We start from the raw sequence: 22,172 nt of genomic DNA, 5'->3' as shown, positions 1-22,172 counted from the left end.
ACTGGTAAAGCAATTTAACTTGCTCACTGCATTAAACAACACATTAGCTGCTGATTTGCTAACAGAAATATTTACCTATTTGAGGGGTTTTTTTTATTGGGAGAAGTGGGGAAAAAACCAGGGTGAGGTATTCCTCCAGTGCTAGAAAGGAAAACAGCTGATCCTGATGGTAATAAACCATCTACAATACTAATATACATAGACTACCTCCTTTAATTTCCTATAATATTACACAAATGCAAGTGACACTGAGCGGATTGCCAACCAGTGAAAATCCATATCATTATTGTAAAAAGAGCTCATTGTATTAAAAAAGTATTTGACAACAAAATGATGGTTTCTAACTTATAGGTGTTCCCCCCCCATAAAGCAATTATTTCCTCAGCTGTTTGTTAACTAAATGCACAGCATGCCTTTCTAAAGCACACTAGCTTTCTAATTAATCATTCTTCTAATGATTTTCTTTGGTGATAAATGTCATTTAAATTTTGTAAGAGCAATTTCTTCTAGAAGCTCTTCATGGAAGCGAATCCAAATACATAGAAGAGAATAAATGATGAGTACGTGCTATAATGATGTTTAAAGTTAGAATTTGGAGGTGAAGTTGAATGTGATATTTAAAGCTTGAGGCACAAGCAATGGAAGAGGGACACCCAGTTCTACATGCCATTAGCAATACAACATGTGTATGCCTCATCACTGGTGAATAATAAATCGAAAAGTGCAACAACATTTGTTTAATGTACTGTACTGAGAAGATGATAGAAAAGCAAGTCTAAAGCATAATTAGGAACAGAATAAAAAAGACAGACGAAAGATGAATATGTCCCTGATTAGTACTATAGGTTGGTTTAAAGGACAAAGGAATGGGAAAGGACAGAATATTTTTCTGTGAGTCATTTCTTAATCTCTGTTAAGCATGACATTGAATGTCACTCTTGCGTTATTCTGCTGGAATGTTTTATTTCTCCTTTTGTTTATTACAAACATTTTATGAGAAAAGAGATAGAGATATTAAATATTTTATCTCAGTGTATCAGAATCTCTCAGTGGGACTATGGGGGTAAGTCTGTGACAGCACATTTGATGAGGTAATCATTCATTGTTATTGAACTGAGTAGGAAAATTCTATTTTCCTGAATCTGCACATTACACTGGTCCATCAACATAGCTATCATTTTTTTGTTTCCACTAGCACCCATATGGCCAGATTTTGCCACCCTTCTTCATGATGTGTTGCACCTTACTCATTTCAATGGGATTCCTCAAGGAATAAAATACTACTTAACGTGAAGAAAGGTGGCAGAGTCTGGTCCATAGCTTACTGGGTGCTGAATAAACACAAAGATGACATGGTCCCTGCCCCAATAGCTCACATTTATAGTTTCCTCAAACATTCTGTGAATCACTCCTCCATTTTGAATTACCTGTATTTTGATTACTAAAGCAGGATACTTGTGTAACTCCCTCATTTTCCCCTCCTCCATTGTGATTTGTTACCTTAGGAGGAGAGCGACTCATTTTGGAGCGGGTTTAACAAATCACAAAAACAGTATATAATTTATATCTTATTCTGAAAAGTCAGAGAAAAAAGCATCAGTGTGATTGTTATGTAATGAGTAGAATGTTAGCGGACACAGGACTGGAACTCATTGAATTCTCTAACACTTAGTAAGAATACAATTTAACATTAGTACTGCCGTTCTAAAATGTGAAAACAGTTGTGAAAAAATGTTTTGTTTGCATTTGCCTACATTATTCATTAGCATTCTGAAAATTTTTGACTGGCTCTAATTATAATATTGTTTTGCTATAACTATGTTTAATATAGTTACTTGGCAGTCTTGCATCTCACTGTTGACTACTGGCATCTTGTTACAGTAGTTTGAGGGAATGAAAGGGATCACAGCACAAGGAGTAATGGTTTTGCTTTTATCCACAGGCCACTCTGCACCGGCCAAACTGTACCACAGAGTAGAGACAATCATTGGCAATTTTTGAAATGGTTGGTCTTAATGGTCTAAGCAAGATTCCAGGAGATCCAAATTATTCCATAATGAACAAAACAAAACACCAAAAGAAAACAAAAAAACAACTAAGAAAAAGAAACCCAACCAAGTTGCAGTGTGGCCATTTTTTGCACATATTGTGGAGTGTCAAAAATGTACAGCTTCTACTGTGTGAGAATAAAATTTTTGTAGAGGAGCTTTTTGTGGGATGGGGCCTAATTAAGTGGAAAATTGTATGCAATTCACAGTGAAGTGAAATCTTTCTTTGGAAGCATTTCTCTGTTTTCTCTGGGGTTTTTCCTCAGTCCCAGTGTGTTTTTAACAAGGTGTGGTTTAAGTGCAGATCCAGAGAAGCTCTAGTCTTGCAGAGATTAGGCATTTTAGCCAATAAACTCTTCAGAAACTGGATTTTTCAATGTGGGTTTTTAAAGCACTTAAGTAGCTCTGCAATCTACATTGTCTGCTGGAAACACCTCCATGTATATACACTCACAAAACCACAAAGTAAAATGATAAGTAGACATTCATGCACAAGAATATGTTTGCTAAAGATTTTCTTGGAAACATAAGTAGACAATTTCTTGTATTCTAACTACACAGGTGAATGAAAAATCAAAATGAGGGGAAGGCACATGAAGTAGGTGGCATACCAATTTACAAAAGCAAATTGTCATGGATTACTGCATGAAACAAAAACATTTTATAGCATCTAATTCGAAAACCAACCATATGTGAAATTATGCAGCAGTTTAGCTTTCTACTATATGATTACAAAACAATACCACATAATCAGGGGTGGGGCAAATTCAAATAATTTTGATGTTGTTTTCCTCCTGTCTACCTTTCTCCATTTCTGTCTTTGTGTGTCAATTAAAATATTTTTATAACCATACCTAGAAGGTTCACTTGTTTTCAATCACTGCCATCTAATGTAACTAGTATGTCTGTAAAAATAGATTATTTGAGAAAATCAGAGTAAAATTTGACAAAGAAAGTCCCAACAAATTATGAAATGACATAAATCCAGAAATGTATAGCGAATGGCATACAATGAGAGCATGTCTACACTACAAATGCTTTGCTGGTATAGCTATAGCACTAACTATACTAGCAGTGCCCATAATGCAGATGCTGCTTATGACAATGGAAGGACCCATATTAACTATGACCCATATTAACTATGTTGACAGCAGCACTCTTATGGGTGTTTTGCCAGTATAGCTATATTGGCAAAGAGTGTACCTTTTTCACAGACATTCTGACCAATATCACTGTCCCGACAAAACTTTGTAGTGTAGAGCTGGCTTGAGCGCATGAGACACCAAAAAGAAAGGAGTACTTTCCATACCAACTTTAAAAAGGGTAAAGGAAAAATAAAAAAGCTCCTCTGTATTTTCCTAAGAGAACACACATAACAGCAACCACCCTCTCAAACCCCAGTAACCTTCCTCCTTACTTATATTTTACACATTTATGTGTGCATTTCAAGATCATCAACACAATGGGCTGACGTACAATGAAGATTTTCATCCTCCATGAATTGCACCACTTCAAAACATTTACAAAACTTTCCAACTTATTTATAGTGTGCTACTTCTAAATTTTCTAACTAAACTAATTACACTGCAGACTCACGATATTTGTGATATATATCATCTTAATCTAAAATGTACTAGGCCTACTGATTTCATTTATATTATAGAATACAAACATACATATAACACTGCTAGCTAATTTTTCCTTTTGCCAGAAACCATACACATTATGAATTCCTGAGAGCTCACTGTAGCTTCAGAGATGGCAGGAAAGATAACACTGTAATGCTTTACAAATCTTTGTGCTCACAAAGCTATTTGACGGAATAGCCAGATTATTGTTTAGGTAAAAGGATATAACAAGTGGCTAAATGGAAAACACTTCTAAATTCCTTCAGCAGTATTACTATTCTGTCAGCATAAAAGTTAATGGAATGCTTCAGTAGAAATTTATTCAGTGGAGAAATATCATTGTATGTGCATTCTCAGGTGCTAAAACACAAGAGTTTAAAAAAAGAACTTATCACACTTAACTTAAATACCAATTAAGGCATTTGAATCACTACTTCTAGTTAAAGCAGAAGTGCTATTTAGTAATAGCGGTCAGAGTAATGTAGAAGTATAGAGGCATACAGGAGTATGGTTTTGTATTGGGGGCGGGGGAGAAAGGAAGAGGGAATAAGACTGGAGCCACTTCATCATAGACTTAATTTGTGTAACAGCCAGCCAACTCTGTCTGCAGCTTCTCCACTGGATTTTTTCTCTGCTTGTCAGTGAGGCACTAGCATTACCCTACTGTCTGTGTCAGATTCCCTCTCTGAAGTGTGATTTTATTGTACTGTGTCCAAGTCTGTACAGATCTCTGAAGGACAGGGAAACTATAATTAATACATTTTAAAAAAATGATAAAAATTACCAAATATAGCACTTCTATGCATTTTTATCATGACTTCTGCACATTTTAGGAGAAAAAGAGGAAATATTTATTTTAAATTTTATTTCAAAATTAGTGTCAGGCAGGTACTCAGAGGCTAAGCATTTGAGGGTGCAAACTCAACATTTGAGGGTGCCTCCTTGCTATCCCCCTCCTTTGGGCACATAATACTGTGGTGCTTTTCACTTGGAACACTTGTGCCTATAATGGCAAATTAAGTCAGAAATATTTCCCCCAATCAGAGCGAATCAGAACAAAATTTTTGATTCTTTCTGCCAGATGAGAGGAGAAGAGCCCAAGCCTTATTTACACCGGTGGTGGTGTGTAGGCTACGTGTAGCTACATGCTGCAGTGAAAGGAAAACTTCATCCACAATGCAGCGTGTACCTACACACAGTAGTGAAAGGCTCTGGCAAGGGAGAGGCAGCAGGGAAAGATTCCAGCACCGGGGAGCTGCCAGAGCTTCTCTCTATTGCTGGAGTCTTTCACGGAGTGGAAGGAGGCTCTGGCAATAGGGAGGGAGTGGGACACTACACTGTAGACATGAGATGCACTGCTTGATTGTAAAGAGCACCATGTAGGGCATAAACCCTTGACATTACTATAAGGTGGGAGTAAAATGTATGAAAGACTGTATTAAGAGAGTAGTTAATTATCAATGGTTTGCTGTCAAACAGATTGTTTAGGATCCCTTAGGCCTCTGTCCTGGGTCTGGTACTATTCAATATTTTCATTAATGACTTTGATAACGCAGTGGATACTATACTTAATAAAATTTGCAGATGACACCAAGCTGGAAGGGTTGCAAGCACTTTGGAGAACAGGATTAGAATGCAAAATGGCCTTGATAAACTGGAGGATTGGTCTCTAATCAAGAAGATGAGATTTATTTAATAAAGACAAGTGCACAGTGCTGTACTTAGGAATAACAACATCAAATGCACAAGTACAAAATGGGTAATGACTGGGGAAAAGATTTTTCTCCATGTCCTACAAGGATAGGTCAAGAAGTAATTAGCCTAACATGCAGCAAGAATGATTTAGGCTAAATATTCTGGGGGAAAACATTCTAACTTTAAGGACAGTCAAATACTAAAATAGGCTTCCAATGAAGGTTGTGGAGTCCCAGTTATTGGAAGTTTTCAGGAACAAGTTACACAAACACTTAATCAGGAATGGTCTAGGTATAGTTGGTGCTGTCTCAGCACAGGAGGCTGGACTAGGTGACCTCTCGAGGTCCCTTCCAGCCCTATATTTTTGTGATTCTATTATTTGATTGGCATCAAGTAGAGGCCCTTACTTGGTCAGATTGTGGGTCATTATTTGTCTTGTGTCATCTTGCTAGAATTTTACTTGTTACTACTTCATGGGAAACCAGCTTAATTTTTATTCAGTTTCATTTTATGTATCAAGTGAAATTTACACTTGCTTCTTTGCATACTAGATAAATATATCACATGCAATTAAATCTCTATCATCAGCTTTCTGGATCTGGCATGATGCACCCAAATTACAAGATTGTTTGTGACACAGAGGTTTGATATCAAATACTTTTTGAATTAGGTACAGCACCTGCAGTTTGCCTTCGTGTAAAAAAATGAAAAACCTCAGAAAAACCTTGACTGGAATAAATAAGGAATATATTCAATTCCTTAACCAGAAACAACCGATACTCCCATAATCCCCAAAAATCTACAAAAATATATTCAATCTAAGTAGTACGAGTATGATAATATTATTCTGTTTTCACCTTTGGGGTCACAAAAATTAGTCTGCAATCTAGATAGCTAGACTGTGAAGAATACAGACATTATGAACACATGCATAACAGAAGATGTTTCTTAGCAACAAGAACTACGTGAAAGCTTCTGGCATTTCTTATTAACTCAACTTATTATTTCTTCTATGTAATAATGGATTGCATATTCTGTGTGGTTAACAAGCAGAATCAGACACACAGTATATAGTTCTCCTGCACAAGACAAACTGAATAATTGCAGTTGTTATGAAGAGGGAAAGAATGAGAAATAAAATGAAGAAATTCCAAGAATGAATGGGCAGGGAAAATCTAAATTCCATTCCAAACTATTTAATGTGAAAAGGAAACTTCACTTTAAAGAATAAGAAAAGAGCTCATTCTGTTGGGGGGGCGGGGGAGAGCTAAGGGACACGTGAAAATGCTGCCGCGCTCCAGTAGAATCTTTATTTTGTTGTTGCTGACGGGCCTGCTCTCTTTTAAGACAATGGAATGCCTGCCATTCACTTTAATAGAAGTTGAATTAGGTGCAAAATTAATGGTCTCAGGTAGACTTTGAAGTTACACTTTCTCAAATGTCTGGTTTACACTACAGACCTATGTCGGTATAACAACAGTTGCTTAGGGGTGTGAAAAATCCATACCCCTGAATGACAGTTATACTGTGGGAGAGCGTCTCTCACCGACTTAGCAACTGCCTCTTGGGGACGTGGATTAAGTAGGCTCACCAGAGACCTCTCTCCCATTGGCTTAGAGCATCTTCATTAAAGCACTACAGTGGAGCAGCTGCTGCAGCATTTTAAGTGTAGACTTGCCCTAAGTAAATAGGTTTTACACAATGTGCAGATAGTGCCAAAATACAAACATAGCTTAGTAACCAAAAGAAGGCTGAGTGGGGGATATCATTGCTCTTTATAAATATATCAGAGGGATAAATATTAGGGAGGGAGAGGAATTATTTAAGCTTAGTACCAATGTGGACACAAGAACAAATGGATATAAACTGGACACTAGGAAGTTTAGACTTGAAATTAGATGAAGGTTTCTAACCGATATAACACCTGAGGGTACAGCTCGTAAGGACGAGGCCAACGTTTGTTAGGACGGTGAAATTAGATGAAGGTTCTCTAATAGGATCAACCATTAGAGGAGTGAAAATCTGGAACAGCCCTGCCCAAGGGGAAAGTGTGGGGCAAAAGGACGACATATCTGCTTTAAAGACTAAAAGCTGATAAGTTTACTGGAGGGGATGGTAATGGAAGGAGATAGGCTTAATCTTTTGGTGCAATGTCATGATTGGGCAGTTGATATTGAAAAGAGAAAAAATCGCATAACAGGTTAAAGGACTAAACAAGCCCACGTGACGGTGAGGATGCCAGAAGGGGTGGAATTCTGAGTTACGACCAGGAGATATCCTCTTGCCTGGGCTAGCTGCTGGGTGCTCTTACTTTGTTCTCATTAGCCACACATGCCTCAGGGTTAACCTGATCGCCATATTGGGGGCCGGAAGGAAATTCCTCCAGGGCAAGATTGGCATAGGCCCTGGAGGTTCCACTGCCCTGCAGCCATGGGGCAATGGGTCACTTGCTGAGGATTCTCTGCAGCCGAGGTTTCAACTAAATATTGAGGACTTCAATAACAGATATAGCTAAGGGTTTTGCCCAGGAGTGGGTGGGTGAGATGCCGTGGCCTGCATTGTGCAAGGGGTCAGACTAGATGATCATAATTGTCCCTTCTGACCTTAAAGTCTATGAGATCTACGCTAGAAAACTTTGCTGGCATAGTAAAGTCGGTGAGGTGTGTAATTTTTGAACAATCCCTCTGTAGAGGGAAAATCACTAGTGTAGATGCAGTTATACTAACATTAAAATGCTTTTGTCAGTGTAGCTAGTTTCACTCAGAGAACTGGTAGATGCTATATCAGCAATAGAACTCTTGCCTGCATAATATGCGTTTATACTAGGAGACCTCTTCTACTGCAGACCTGGCCTAATGCACACACACAATGGCAGCAACCCTACAGGACCAAAGTGTTATGTTATGAAGACTACCTTCAAAAACAGTAAAAGTGAGAAATTTCTTTAAAATGGAAGTTTTGATTCTACAATACCAGAACATGTTGCTGAAAGACCTTAATATCATGAAAACTGCTTATTTCTTTCACTTGAGTTTTCACATGCACAATGCATGATCCCCAAAGGACTCAGGTTTGCTGCTGCTTCTTGACATCTTCAGGCCCACTGTAAATCCAAATGTAACTGTGAAGATAATTTGTCAGCAGGAAAAAAATATATAGCAAACTAGATTTCATCAACACAACAAACAGTCAAATAAATCATTCATCTTAACTCAAGAGGAGTTAGGAAAGTGTATACATCAATTAAAAGTTAACAAAAAAATAAAAACAAAAGATCATTTAGAGAGATGATTAAAAGAGCTGGAGAAAATAATATGCATATCAGACTGTTAAAATCCACAGGAATGACCAGCAGATTGGGTACCTACTTGTTAAAAAAAAATAAAAAATCATGCAGGGGGTAATATGGTATTCAGCAAGAAGAAGAGAGGTCCAATCATGAATTCATTGAGACTTTTCACATTACATTTATTGACACACATGTTCTTGCTGATTAATTAATATGATTTATCAAATGTTTGATGGTCAAAAACCAGTGTCTTTCTGATGTTTTTTTTAGGAGTGTAATGTAATCTGTTATTTTTGTATTGAAGTTTTGGATTTGCCATGAACCTTTTAGACCATGACACTTCTATCTTCATAGGGTCTACCCATGTAAACCTTTACTAGCCTGAATAGTTGTCTAACTGATGCCCATGGAACTGCTCTTGGTAGAAATTGCTGGACTTAGTTGTCCTTGCAGGATCAGGCCCATAGTTAAAAAACTTGATTTTAGAATTACTTCCTATCAGTATTACATTCATATTAATAAATTGGTAGACATACTTATGACAGTTGCCTGAAGCACACATCTGCTAAGTAAAGACAATTTACAATAATTGGAAATACCCAAATTATATTTTCTGTATGATTTAATAAAATCAGCTCAGAAATGAGACGGAAGTAGTATCTGGAGGAAAAAAACTGCCCCACCCACCCTTGATTCATAATCTCTTTTACTCAAATCTAGAATCCTCTACAGGACTTCATAGAACTCACTAAAATAGTGTAATATATCCTTAAAATTATTTATATTTGCATATATATGATTCCTTTCTTTTTATTTTGTTTCTCTCTCTTAGAAAATAAGAGTTTTAAACAATAAGTTTTAAAATAGTTTACAAAAGGTCTGAAGTATAATTAAAAGAAACAAATGGAAAAGACACATTAAGTCCACTCTCACTAGATCAATATATTTAAAGACTTCCTGTTATACTGCAATTTCCACAGCTCAATTAAAGCTGAAGTGAAAAGCATTCTCAGGTTTGATAATGCTACAGTAACTGCATTTTCTCTTTCTTTAACAGATTATCAATAACTAGCTATTCATCCACTGGAATGAACACCAATGGCTCAGATGAATACTTCCAATCCACAAATCATGCAGAGCAGACATTCCGCAAGATGGAGAACTATCTCCAACAGAAGCAACTGTGTGATGTTCTGCTCATTGCTGGAAATCACAAGATTCCAGCTCACAGGTGGAATTTTCCTTATTGTTTACAAGCCTTTATAGCCTGACAGTTCTGAGAGCTCAGATAATGTGAATTCTCACCTTGTCCCTGATTAGTTATGAATGAATGGTTACAATAATTAGCACATCAGCTGAAGACAGTTAAAGGATATGATCACAGCTTTAAATTCATTATTTAAGTAGAAAGAAATTCAAGTATGAACCAGTTTCTCTGTTCTGCTATAGTCAAACTTTAGAGGGATGAATGAAGCAAACAGCACAAACATACCCTCTGAAAGAAAATTAGATTACTTACCGGAATTACCCATTTAACTTCACTACTAACCACTGTAAGGATAGAGTCTCAGGCAGAAGATATGTTTCTCCTACACACACAAATGAATTGTATAATAATGGGCTGAGTTTTTGCTTCCCATTGAGATTATGAACTCATTTAAATCCCTCTAAAATGTTTCTATTTCAAGATTGGTTCTTAGTGCTGTATCTGATTATTTCGCTGCAATGTTTACTAATGATGTGCGTGAAGCGAAAGAAGAGGAGATCAAAATGGAAGGAGTGGACCCAGATGCACTGAAAGCTTTGGTGCACTATGCCTATACAGGTAATTCATAATCTATTCTCTAATTCTGTAAAGAAAGGTGAACACTATCTAGCGTGCAAACATTTTTCACCTCATCCATTTTATATTAGTGCCTAGATACATACCCAATACTGGAAAATATATTTGTGAAGTATGCTATTTACCAAATATGATGACAAAATAAAAATAACCTCAACAACCCTTGCTAGCTCTTGTTGTGAGGAAAAATAAGAATATGTCATAGTTATAGGGTAAGCTATAATTTAAACCCTTTTGTATCCTTTGAGTGCACCCCTAAGATGAAAGTTCTGGCTTCATTCATCTCTCTGAAAGGTGGAACAATATGGTTCAAGCCTTCTGGGACTGGACCTCTGGGTGGTAAGTTCAATTCAGTCCAGTTACTTCCATGTCAGCTGGGAGAAGCAGACTGCCTTGCTGCATTCTTTCCCTCCTTCCATGAGTCTGCATCGGCATCTCCATCTCAGGCAGCTTCTGAAAACGGAATCAATCCCTCTTCTTACCTGTGCCAGCACCTTTAAGGTTTCAGAATCCACTTAGATACTTGGCCCTGTGAAGAATAAACATCACTGGAGCGAGGCAGAGGCTAAGGAGTATTCCCCTATTACTAACTACCTCCATTGTTTCCTTAAGGGTCCACAAGTTATTTTCTCAGATGGTACCTATTCTTTGCCATTGTTTTGTTTCCTATTTCTCTCCTCCCCTGTCTCCAAAAAGCCTCCTTTGATTCACCTCTTTGCAGTCAAGCAGGATAATATCAAATAAGTAAACTGAAGTGCACGTGATATATATAAAAATAGACAACTCCCTCTCATCCACATCTTGCATGACCAATAGCTTATTCTTTTATTGGACCAACCTCTGTTGGTGAAAGAGAGAAGTTTCTGAAGCTGAGGAAGAGCTCTGTGTAACTTGAAAACTTGTCTCTTTCACCAACAGAAGCTGGTCCAATAAAATTATCTCACTCACCCTGTCTCTCTAACATTCTGGGACCAACATGGCTATATCAACACTGCAAGTAGCGTATTCCAACAGATATACAAATATCAAAATATTCTGTTACTCTATACTCAATTAGAACATCTGCTATTTTTAATTCAGACACAAAGAAGAGCAATAGTAATTTAAATTAATAAAGGTCAGATTCTGCCTGTTGCTTTGCTCATGAAGTTATATGGGAAGAGCATGCTGAGAACCTTTGTGCTTTGGATGGCCCCAAAAATGGTGAGGTTCAACTTCAGCAACCCATCTCCTTCAGGGGGAGAAGCACAGGCCCATCCCTGGAGATGGACCAATATAGCAAGGGGAATAAGATATACTCCTTAATGCCATGAACTAGACACACATTTGAAAAATTAAGCAATATGTTTACTTGAAAAAAAAATTGTCTAAGATATTTTATGTTAGTAGCAGAGTATTTTGAGGTTTTCTATTCTACTCTCTCCCCTCTTTTCAGTACAATTGCACCCAAATGTTTACATTAATTACTAATTTGATTGTGAGACCTTAGTCAATAGCCAAAAGACCAAACCAGAGAAGCGTGAGTTGTCTTTTCCTTGCTGCTCTGTAATCTGTGGAGAAAAAATGTAGAACAGATTGCACACTAGAGTAACAGAAATCCAATTAAAAATATCCACAGCATTCAAAGTTATACAAGCATTGAAAGGCTGCAGATACTAGCTCTTTGGGAGGCTATTCAACTCAGAAGAAAGGTTACTCTGCCGTAGATGCCACAGAAGTTCTTTCTCCCATGCCTGAATCTTGAGAAGATGGGAAAACAGTCTTCCAGAATGTAGCAGTTTTGACAACGTTCCTCCTCTACCTTGGTGGGTCCTGCGCTTATTGCCAGATTTGTTCACCTCAGTGATCTTCCCTTCTTGTGGAACCCACAGTCTGGGTCAGCTCCTCCTGTGTCTGATCAGGAGTTGGGAGGTTTGGGGGGAACCCGGGCCCACCATCTACTCCGGGTTCCAGCCCAGGCACCTTGGGGATCGCAGCTGTCTATAGTGCCTCATGTAACAGCTGCATGACAGCTACAACTCCCTGGGCTACTTCCCCATGGCCTCCTCCAACACCTTCTTTATCCTCACCAAGGACCTTCCTCCTGGTGTCTTGATAAGCTTGTCTCCTCATCCTCCACAGTACACTCTCTTACTCTCAGCTCCTTGCCTTCTTGCCTCCAGCTCCTCACACACACTCCTTCCCTCTGGCTCCTCCCTGCCTGACTGGAGTGAGCTCCTTTTTAAACCCAGGTGCCCTGATTAGCTGCCTTGACTTGGCTCATGGTGTTCTAAATTAAGTAAGCTATCTCTCACTGCCTTCATAGAGATGAAATTCAATTGGCTCCAGGTGCCTTGATTAACCTGGAGCAACTGCCATTTGGTTACCAGGGTACTAGGGATTTGTTTAGCCTGGGGCTAACATACCTGTTTCTCAGTACCTTACTGTAGCCATCTGGCCTTGCCCCATCACACAGCATACAAATTACCAGAACAACATCCTTGCAGAGTCAATGGTACAGAGATAAACTATCTCCCACTGATCCACCATTCATTCCATTCTCCCTTTCTCATACATGCACTCTCTGCATGAGCCTCCAGAATGGGACATGAAGAACTGTGGCTCATACCTGTTGAGCGGGTCCAACCTTTCCATGAATCATTTCAAAGGGAGTAAAAAATTATTTCCTGGCAAATATAAGTAAAATTAAATTTTAAAAAGGTTACTGTGTAAGAAGGGACATTTAAAATGGTTTCCAAGTGCCCATTTTATTTATTGTGTTTTGATATTGACATTAAAGTGCTAAAAATATAGAAGACTGTTTTCACTTTGATTGTCTCAGAACCTGTGGAAATATCTGGAGTTATGTAAAGAGATGATTGTCAAAAGAGAAAAGTGCAATTTACAACTACAGATTTTACACCAATATTCTAATAAACCTCACAACAATGATATAATTGAACAAAATTTGTAAGCATAATTAAAGGAAATGGATGAATGCAATTATTTTATAAAAGTTTAACACATTTTACTTGGTAAAATTAAAAGAAAAATGTGATTAATATAAATTAATTGTAAAAAAGTCTTTTAAAAGTCAGATATAGGAAAAGCTTTAATTCATATTTAACGTCAGAATTTAAATTAATCTACAGGCATAGTATTTCATTTGAAACTAAATGCATAGTATATAAGCATGAAATAAACTTTCCACGTTGTTATATTAGTTGACCCCTTCAATACTATGTTGCATTAAACAGAGTCTACCAACCCCCTACCAAGTACAAAATTATCAGTTTTCTGGGGTTTGGGTTAGTGAGTAACTCAAACAAGATGCCGTGAATCTCAGCCTAAGATTTCTCCCCATTCTAGTTGTTTGTAGATTTTCCCTGCAGGTCCTCCTCCATCCCAATCCCTTGATTCCTCTTTGCAGAGATACAGTTTATATCCCTTTATATCCTGGTTAGCAGTGCTGACCCAACCTCAGAATGATTAACAAACATATTTCTGTATCTTGACTCAGAATTAGCATGAACTGGTATATTGGAAGTAGGTTGGTGAAAATTAGATAAGAGCCAGTTGCTGACAAATGCACACAGAAGGGATGTAGGACGACAGCCGTCTCAGTTGCAGTCTAGACTAAAACAGTGGCTATGGAGGGGTGGTGATTCCCCAGATTTTTCACAGATTTTCCCAATGAGGAAAGACTCTAGGGGGAAAAAAATGCAAACAGACCCATGGGGTACATCTATGCTACAAGCTATGACTGTGAGTCCCAGCTTGTGTACACATACTTGTGCTAGCTCTCATCTGAGCTAACACATCAAAAATAGTAGCGTAGCCATGGTAGCACAGGCAGTGGCTGTAGCGGTACAGGCTAGCTGACCCAAATACAAAACTTTCTGAACTCTGTGGGTATATACGTTGGATGGCAAACCCATGCTGCTGTCTGTACTATGGCAATGCTATTTTTCCTATGCTAGCTCAGATAAGAGCTAGCACGAGTATGCATATGGGAACTGGGAATCACACCCATTGCTCATAGTATAGTTGTAGCCATAGGTACAAGGGAAATGAATGGCAAACCAATTAATGCATAATTTTCGTGATCTAAACCACACAGGTGTTTTAGAGTTAAAGGAAGACACTATAGAAAGTTTGCTGGCTGCAGCTTGTCTTCTCCAGCTATCTCAAGTCATTGAAGTGTGTTGCAACTTTCTTATGAAACAGCTCCATCCTTCAAACTGCTTAGGGATTCGATCCTTTGGAGACGCGCAGGGTTGCATGGAACTCTTGAAAGTGGCGCATCTGTACACTATGGTAAGATTAATAATCCAACCATTTTGAAATGACAGTATGAAGAGCAGGCATGAATACTATATTGGATCTGCAAAATCAATGAGGTGATGGAAAGATGGCCAGGGGTTATTGCAGGAGAACTAGCTGAGTGCAGAGGTGTATGGATGCTGCAATTTCACAGACTGATGCAGAAGCTGTGCTCTCCATTTGCACCCCTGAGATCCAGAGACACTGAGCCTTGCATCCAAGCACTCCCAGTGCAGGAGTATCCTGCACAATGCCTAACAAGAAATATGTGCCACAACCCATCCTCAAAAGGAAAATGTAATAGGTATAATTACTGGGATGAAATTGAGAGTTGATAAAAACGTTAGTAAGAAATGTTTGATTTTGCTGTTTATATCTTTGACATGTTATTTAATAACTTGCTGTTATTAAAAAGAAAGTATGAACAGCCATCTTTTTGTATTTGAAGAAGATACAATACAGCTTGCATACAGTGTCCTTAGAAAAGTCAACAGTATTCTGGTCTAGCGGATGTCAAGGAAGGACAACAGTTCATCTTTACTGACTAATGGCAGTGCAAAGAGAAGTCCAACACTGCTTTCAAGGTGTAGGCAAACAATAAGAACATTAAGAAAGGCAAAAAAGAAAAAGTGAATGAGATTTAGAAAAAAATATACAAAAAAGTGGCAATTATTATAGAAAAATTAATGCAAGAGGAAACCTTCAGAGGAAACAAATAGCAATTTTATTCTCAAACTAAGAGCACAAGATACCAACAAATTTTGTAGCAGCATAAAGGCTTCACAATTCTAAAGCCATTCCAGAGATAGAATGCTTTTACACTCAGAAGTAAATTAATTTGGACATGGTGGCAAATGAGGATAAACACTGGGATGAATTTTAAGTCATAGATTACAACTTTATTAAATTTAACACAGTGGAGAGGTATTACCCCCCTTGCCAACTATACTCTCACATACAAGGTGTTTTAATTGGTTCCAGTGCAGGGTTACATGGCTCCTACCATATAACCTATAGAGTCTCCTCAGCCTAACCCTAGGACTCAGATTGGTCTTCGGAATCCTATCACTGTATCTGTTTCACTGCAAGGGGAACAGAGGGTATTAATGGGGAACCTTGGCCTCAAAAGGCCGCAAGGTCTGCCCATCCCAGGAGCACAAGGCTCATCAGCAAAATGTCAGGGTTTTTTTTTAATTTTTTATTTTTTACACTTCTGGGAACTGTTGCTTTCTTCCTTTTAACATTGGAAACTAGCTACAGGTTGTGACAAACTTACATCCCTACCTAGCACTACATCCTATTCTTATTTAACTCCTCCAGGATGCTGTGAGGAAGGTAAAATACACACAAGGCCTTAGCCAATTTGGCCCCTATGGGAAGAAAAAAATCCTTCTTGACCCCAAAACAGGTCAACCCCACTGCATCTGCAATAACGCAGCTCTGAAGCTACCAGTTCAATGTGGGAAGAGTGGGGCTACTGAAATTGGTCAAAATGAGCCTTGGCTAGGGTTTAAGTTAATGAAAGGGATTCATTAGGGACCAATCACTACCCTCTCTCTCCCATCTGGCCAATGAATGGCTGGAGACTAAGCAGTGGGAGAGGCCATCTCTGCATTCCCCTCCCCCGCATCACTGCTGGCCCCCATTCAGTTTTCCACCCATTAAGGTGCGTGAGTGGCATGAACAGATTGATGGCACTGTTTGTGTCCCTTTCTATTATATATAACACGTATATACACAAGGTGGGAGGGGCTGAAAGTGTTTTGGAGGATAGGATTAAAATTCAAAATCATAGAATATTATGGTTGGAAGGGACCTCAGGAGACCATCTAGTCCAACCCCCTGCTCAAAGCAGGACCAATCCCCAAATGGTCCCCTCAAGGATTGAACTAACAACCCTGGGTTTAGCAGGCCAATGTTCAAACCACTGTGCTATGATCTGTACAAAGTAGAGAAATGGTCTGAAGTAAACAGGATGAAATTCAATAAGGACAAATGCAAAATACTCCACTTAAGAAGGAACAATCAGTTGCACACATACAAAATGGAAAATAACTGCCTAGGAAGAAGTACTGCAGAAAGGGATCTGGGGGTCATAGTGGATCACAAGCTATGAGTCAGTGTAACACTGTCTCAAAAAGCAAACATCATTCTGGGATGTATTACCAGGAGTGTTGTAAACAAGACACAAGAAGTAATTCTTCCACTCTGCTCTGCACTCATTAGGCCTCAGATGGAGTATTGTATCCAGTTCTGGGCACCACATTACAGGAAAGATGTGGACAAATTGGAGAAAGTCCAGAGAAGAGCCACAAAACTGATTAAAGGTCTAGAAAACGTGACCTATGGGGGAAGATTGCTCCAGACTAAACAAACCTAATTTTTTCAGAGAAGACTGAGGGAGGGACACGATAACAGTTTCCAAATACATAAAAGATTGTTACAATGAGGAGGGAGAACATTTTTTCTTGTTAACCTCTTAAATACTCACATGTATCCCGGAGCTGAGGATTTCATAAGAATATAAAATATATCAAGACTCAGGGTAAAGTTATGAGATTTGACCACACTGCACAGATGTTACTCCTGCTCCCCTTTTTCCTGCTACCCAGCTGGAGCAAATCCTAGCCTCCAGAACTGGCTCCTGTTCTTGTTTACAGAATGAAGCACGGTGCTGGAGAAGTGGGGCAGAGAAAAACACTGCAAGCCCTAGAAGGGGTACTTATATCACCCAGTCCCTAAGTGCTTAGGGGCAAAAAAGGAAACCTGCACCTTCTGGAACCAGTTTAGGAATAAATTTAAAAGAAAATTTGCTCTAAAGCAGATTGAACCTGTCTTACAAAAAATTTGTGGGTAACAGTGCACACGCTCTGAACTTCAGGGGAAAGGACTGAATAAAAGGTTCTGATTTTGGTCCATCGCCAGTTGAAATGTAAAAATATCCCAATTAAGGGAGTAATTTATAAAGGCTTATTGCAAATAGAGAGATTGCTTGCAATTTGAGCTAACAGTAAACAGATTAAAAAATCAGCCACAAAAAAGCAAACCTGAGAACTTCTGTTCTATTACTTTAGTTATTGATGCAAAGTATTAACAATTTCCTGTCTGGTATCTCTCTCATGCAGATGAAGCCTGTTCTGATAAACAGCTTGCAGTATTTTTGTAACTCAAAGTGGATTTGTCTTCCTGTTCCTATTCCCTGGATATCACAACATTAGAGCAGGATGTGTATTAAGGACCAAAGTGAACATCTCCTTTAAACCCCCAATACTGCTATTTTTATATCTATTTTAAATACAATAACTTTTCAAGTTTAATAGTAATAAAGTCTCTAACATTAAAGTCTAACATATTACTGCCCACAAACAAAATGCATTATATTTTCAACTTTGAAATGTCTTCAACTCCTTGTTCCAGGTTGCATTATATTTTCAAATATGATATACTATTTTATGTAATTGTAGATATTAATTTATCCATTGAATGCAAACATACCTGGATACATGTGTACAACAAAAACATATCTTTAATGTATTTTCCTTACTGTTGACTTGTAATTAGACTTCCTAAAGTACTGTTTTAAAAATATTGCTTTGAATAAAAGATTTTAGCACACCAAGATTCATGGCAAAATCCTGCAGTCCATGGAGAACTGTACCTGAATAAGAACTGCAGGCCTGGATCCCAAGTATTTTAGATTTTAGTGGGAGAAATGTATAACCAGAACTGAATGAATTTCCATTGTTCATAGAATCATAGAATGTCAGGGTTGGAAGGGACCTCAGGAGGTCATCTAGTCCAACCCCCTGCTCAAAGCAGGACTCAGCCCCAGAAAGATTTTTGCACCAGATCCCTAAATGGCCCCCTCAAAGATTGAACTCACAACCTTGGGTTTAAGCAGGCCAATGCTCAAACCACTGGGGTCTAACAAAAGGTATTGTTAAAGAGAATTTGTTTTCTCTTGCTATCTTTTCTGCCATTAGTAGTACAAATATATGGTCAAGACTTGGCACAGTTTACTGCAAAAGAATATTGAGGTAAGAACTTGGTGTGTTTAAGAAATTTGCATTCATCAATATCTAACCAGCAATAAATTGACACTCAAACTGATTGTATGCATTCTATTCCAGGTTTAACGGTATAATTTAGCTCTGATTTTCCATCTTAAATTGTTTTAGAACAACATATAGTCTTTGTGTAGAGACTATGCTGGAGTAGAGGGGCTAACCAGTACTGCTTCCTCTTCTGAAACTGGGGCAGCATGAGGCCTCCTAAACTGAGTGTAGGGTAATTTCCTTCTCCTTTTGAATGTGCTTAACAATAGATACAGATTAATGGATTACAGAGAGATAAAGTCTCAAGTTAAATCAAGATAGAAAGGCACACATATAATTTGTTAAGATTAGTCATTTAAATCAGTGGTTCTCAAAGTCAGTCCACCGCTTGTTCAGGGAAAGCCCCTGTTGCATCTGCAGGTTCGGCCGATATTTAAATAACCTGGATTTAAATCACTCCATTTTGATTCAGTGCATAAAAGGGAGTAAAAAATCCTGGATTCTATTCCTGATTTTGTCACTGACTCACTGTAAGCTTTGGACAAATCACTTACAGACTCATTTTCAGAAGTACTTAGTAACCATGCTTCTCATGCAGCTGAAACTCAGGTCATTGATCTCTGTAAAATGGGTGTAACTTACAGGGGTTCTGAGAGACCTAGAGAGTTGTTTTACGTTTAATCTTGGATGAACGATCATATTAATAGTAAAACAAATAATCTTTAATAATCCCTCTATAATTTAAGAATGAATCATTCGATCTGAGTGTTTAATACTCACAAAAGTGAGGAAGTGAACTGGGTGCTCTCTAGGCATATGGCGTACAATCTTCTCTAAATCATTGTTAATGAACTTCACCACTACTGTGCTTCTGTTCCTTGGCCTCTCTTTGAGCAGAATGTGACAACTAAGCCAAAGTGTTTGGAAAGCTTGTTCACAACAATAGCACAATGATAAAAAAATCACTACCCTGTAATTCTGCTTCTTTGAAAATGTTATCACCCAAGATTCTTGTTCTAGGGCCTCAGCTTTCTAATGCCAGACTGGTCAGAATCTCCAAGGTATTAGATTGTTGACACTGACAGTTAGGTATGAGCTCCTCCCTGGGTTCCTTCCCAAGTTTGCCTCTTTCCACTCTAGAACTTTAAATACACTCCTGAGGGAGCACTCCTAAAATTGCCAACTCACCAGGTTGCCTTTCCTTGCCACTGCTGATGTGTTACAGGATGACCACTGAGCCTGCTATGGGCCAGTGTGCTAAGGCAGGAAGAAACATAGTTCTTCTTCTACCTAGTATTGAAATGCCAAAGCAATTATGATGATGTTTGAAACCTCTCATGCATGTCAGCCCTCCATGCCTCTGATAAGGGAGTGACCAATGGCTTGAGAGAGATGGAGCTGCCTAAAAATAGTTAGTTTCCTCAAAAGAACTGTCATGGAAAAAACAATCCAGAGGGGAGCGTCTCTGCTAACCATAAAGGGACTGACTGACAGAAGATTCTAGAGGGAGCTGAGGCAGCGGTAATTGGAATGGAAGACATGGCTCAGACCCAAACCCCAGTGTCCCAGAGAACAAAGATGTAAGATCCAGGGGAATTCTAACCTATCTTGTTAGTACTGGTGTCCTATTATTTATGTATTACAGCAGTGTCCAGAGGCCCAGTTTGGATTGGGGGCTCATTGTGCTTTGCTCTGAAACAGTTCCTGGCCTCTAGATCTATCCTGTTCATACACTATCTTTAAGAAGGCTAAAGTCACAAAACTCACTTTGGTATCTTGCTTAAGTCATAAGTCACTGTCTGGCACTCACAAGTGAAAGGTTGGCATACAAACTCAGTACAAATACTCTAGATCTTTTCTATGTAGTTCTCAACTGCATTCTACATGTCAAGTTATCTATTTCTTCTTACGCATGGAAAATAATTTCTTAAAAGATTAATTTTGGCTGTACTTAAGAAACCATGTTAGATTCAGTAATCTGTAGAACATTGTCTAGATTCTATTAAGAAGCAGGCATATAATCCATGCAAAAATGCGTTCTCTGCTCAATTATATTATATTAAGGTGTCAGTAACGTGAATTCATTGAAATCTATTCCTTTCTAGGAACACTTCACAGAAGTGATAAAGAATCAGGAATTTCTTTTGCTTCCTGCTAGTGAAATAGCAAAACTCCTGTCTAGTGATGACATCAATGTACCAGATGAAGAAGCCATATTCCAGGCTTTAATGATGTGGGTGAGACATGATTTGCAAAGCAGGCAACGAGACTTAGGAATGCTCCTCTCTTATATTAGACTGCCACTACTCCCACCACAGGTATATGACTTTCCTTGATGTGATGTACCAGGGTACAATCCAGACCAATAGGGGCCTGTGTCACCCCTGCCTTACAATCTTGGATGCTTTGCTGAAGTAGCTCCCACTTGGGCCACTCAGAAACAGCCTTTCCACTATTCAAGCTACACCCTGAAGGTTTATGTGCCAACCACCTTTGGGTTACACTGTGGCTTTCACCACCCATTGGTTATTCTGCAGAGTGACCCCAACAGATTTTCCCACGGACATGTATGTCCTGCTCAGGCCTCTCTGGACCAATACACATATTTTAAATCTGTTATTCCTTTAAGGTAATAATATCCCAGTTTATTATTTCAAATAGTTATTCAGACTCCTCAATTTAAACATAGATTATTGTGATGCTCTGTACCTCAGGGGAACCCCCTGAACCCCCATGTTCATCCTTATAATATTATTGTGTGGTATCCAATGCAAAGTTTGTCATGTTGGGTGTCTTCAGAAGGTTCATGATGCACTGAGGATTGTTCTTTTAGTGATTTATAGGCTGTAATTTCACATATATAGTTATGAGGCTTAAAATGTGTCCTTATAGATTAAAACAAGCCCAGGGAAAACTCTCCAGGAGCAAAGGGGCAGTTCACACCTCATCAGGGCATGTATGGGACAAAATCGACCCAGCCCGGAACAAAGGACATGGCCTAGGCAGCAACAAAGGATCTGTTGGACTCTCGAGTGAGTCACTCCCCTTCCCTTGGTTAGTTTGGGATTACAATGAGATAATGCTTACCTGACTCTGAAGGAGGGGGGAGTGGTAGCAAAGCCAAGAGGGAAGAAACAACATGATAAAAGGGAGAGACATTTGCCCTGCAGTATCTCTTCCACCTCCATTTACAGACACCATCACCAAGTGACTGAAGTGCTGATAAAAGGGGAGAGCCTGGCTGTAGGACAACCAGCCAGTCTGTGATGAGAAGCATTTAAGTTTGTAAGGTCACTGAAAGTGTTAAGATCA

At 38.6% G+C, this 22,172-nt stretch overlaps 1 protein-coding gene across 1 annotated transcript in view; it reads left to right on the top strand.

Moving 5' to 3' along the window:
• Positions 1-22,172, top strand: part of KLHL4 (kelch like family member 4) — an 84,811-nt gene that overhangs the window by 43,747 nt on the left and 18,892 nt on the right. Inside the window, exons 2-5 of the mRNA XM_032771354.2 lie at positions 9,718-9,891; positions 10,349-10,485; positions 14,603-14,799; positions 20,966-21,178. Of these exons, the coding sequence (XP_032627245.1) occupies positions 9,718-9,891; positions 10,349-10,485; positions 14,603-14,799; positions 20,966-21,178 (721 nt within the window). The remainder of the gene's footprint in view (positions 1-9,717; positions 9,892-10,348; positions 10,486-14,602; positions 14,800-20,965; positions 21,179-22,172) is intronic.

This window comes from Chelonoidis abingdonii, chromosome 8, assembly GCF_003597395.2.
Source record: "Chelonoidis abingdonii isolate Lonesome George chromosome 8, CheloAbing_2.0, whole genome shotgun sequence".
NCBI classification, from domain to species: domain Eukaryota; kingdom Metazoa; phylum Chordata; order Testudines; family Testudinidae; genus Chelonoidis; species Chelonoidis abingdonii.
This window is presented reverse-complemented; position numbering and strand designations above follow the sequence as displayed.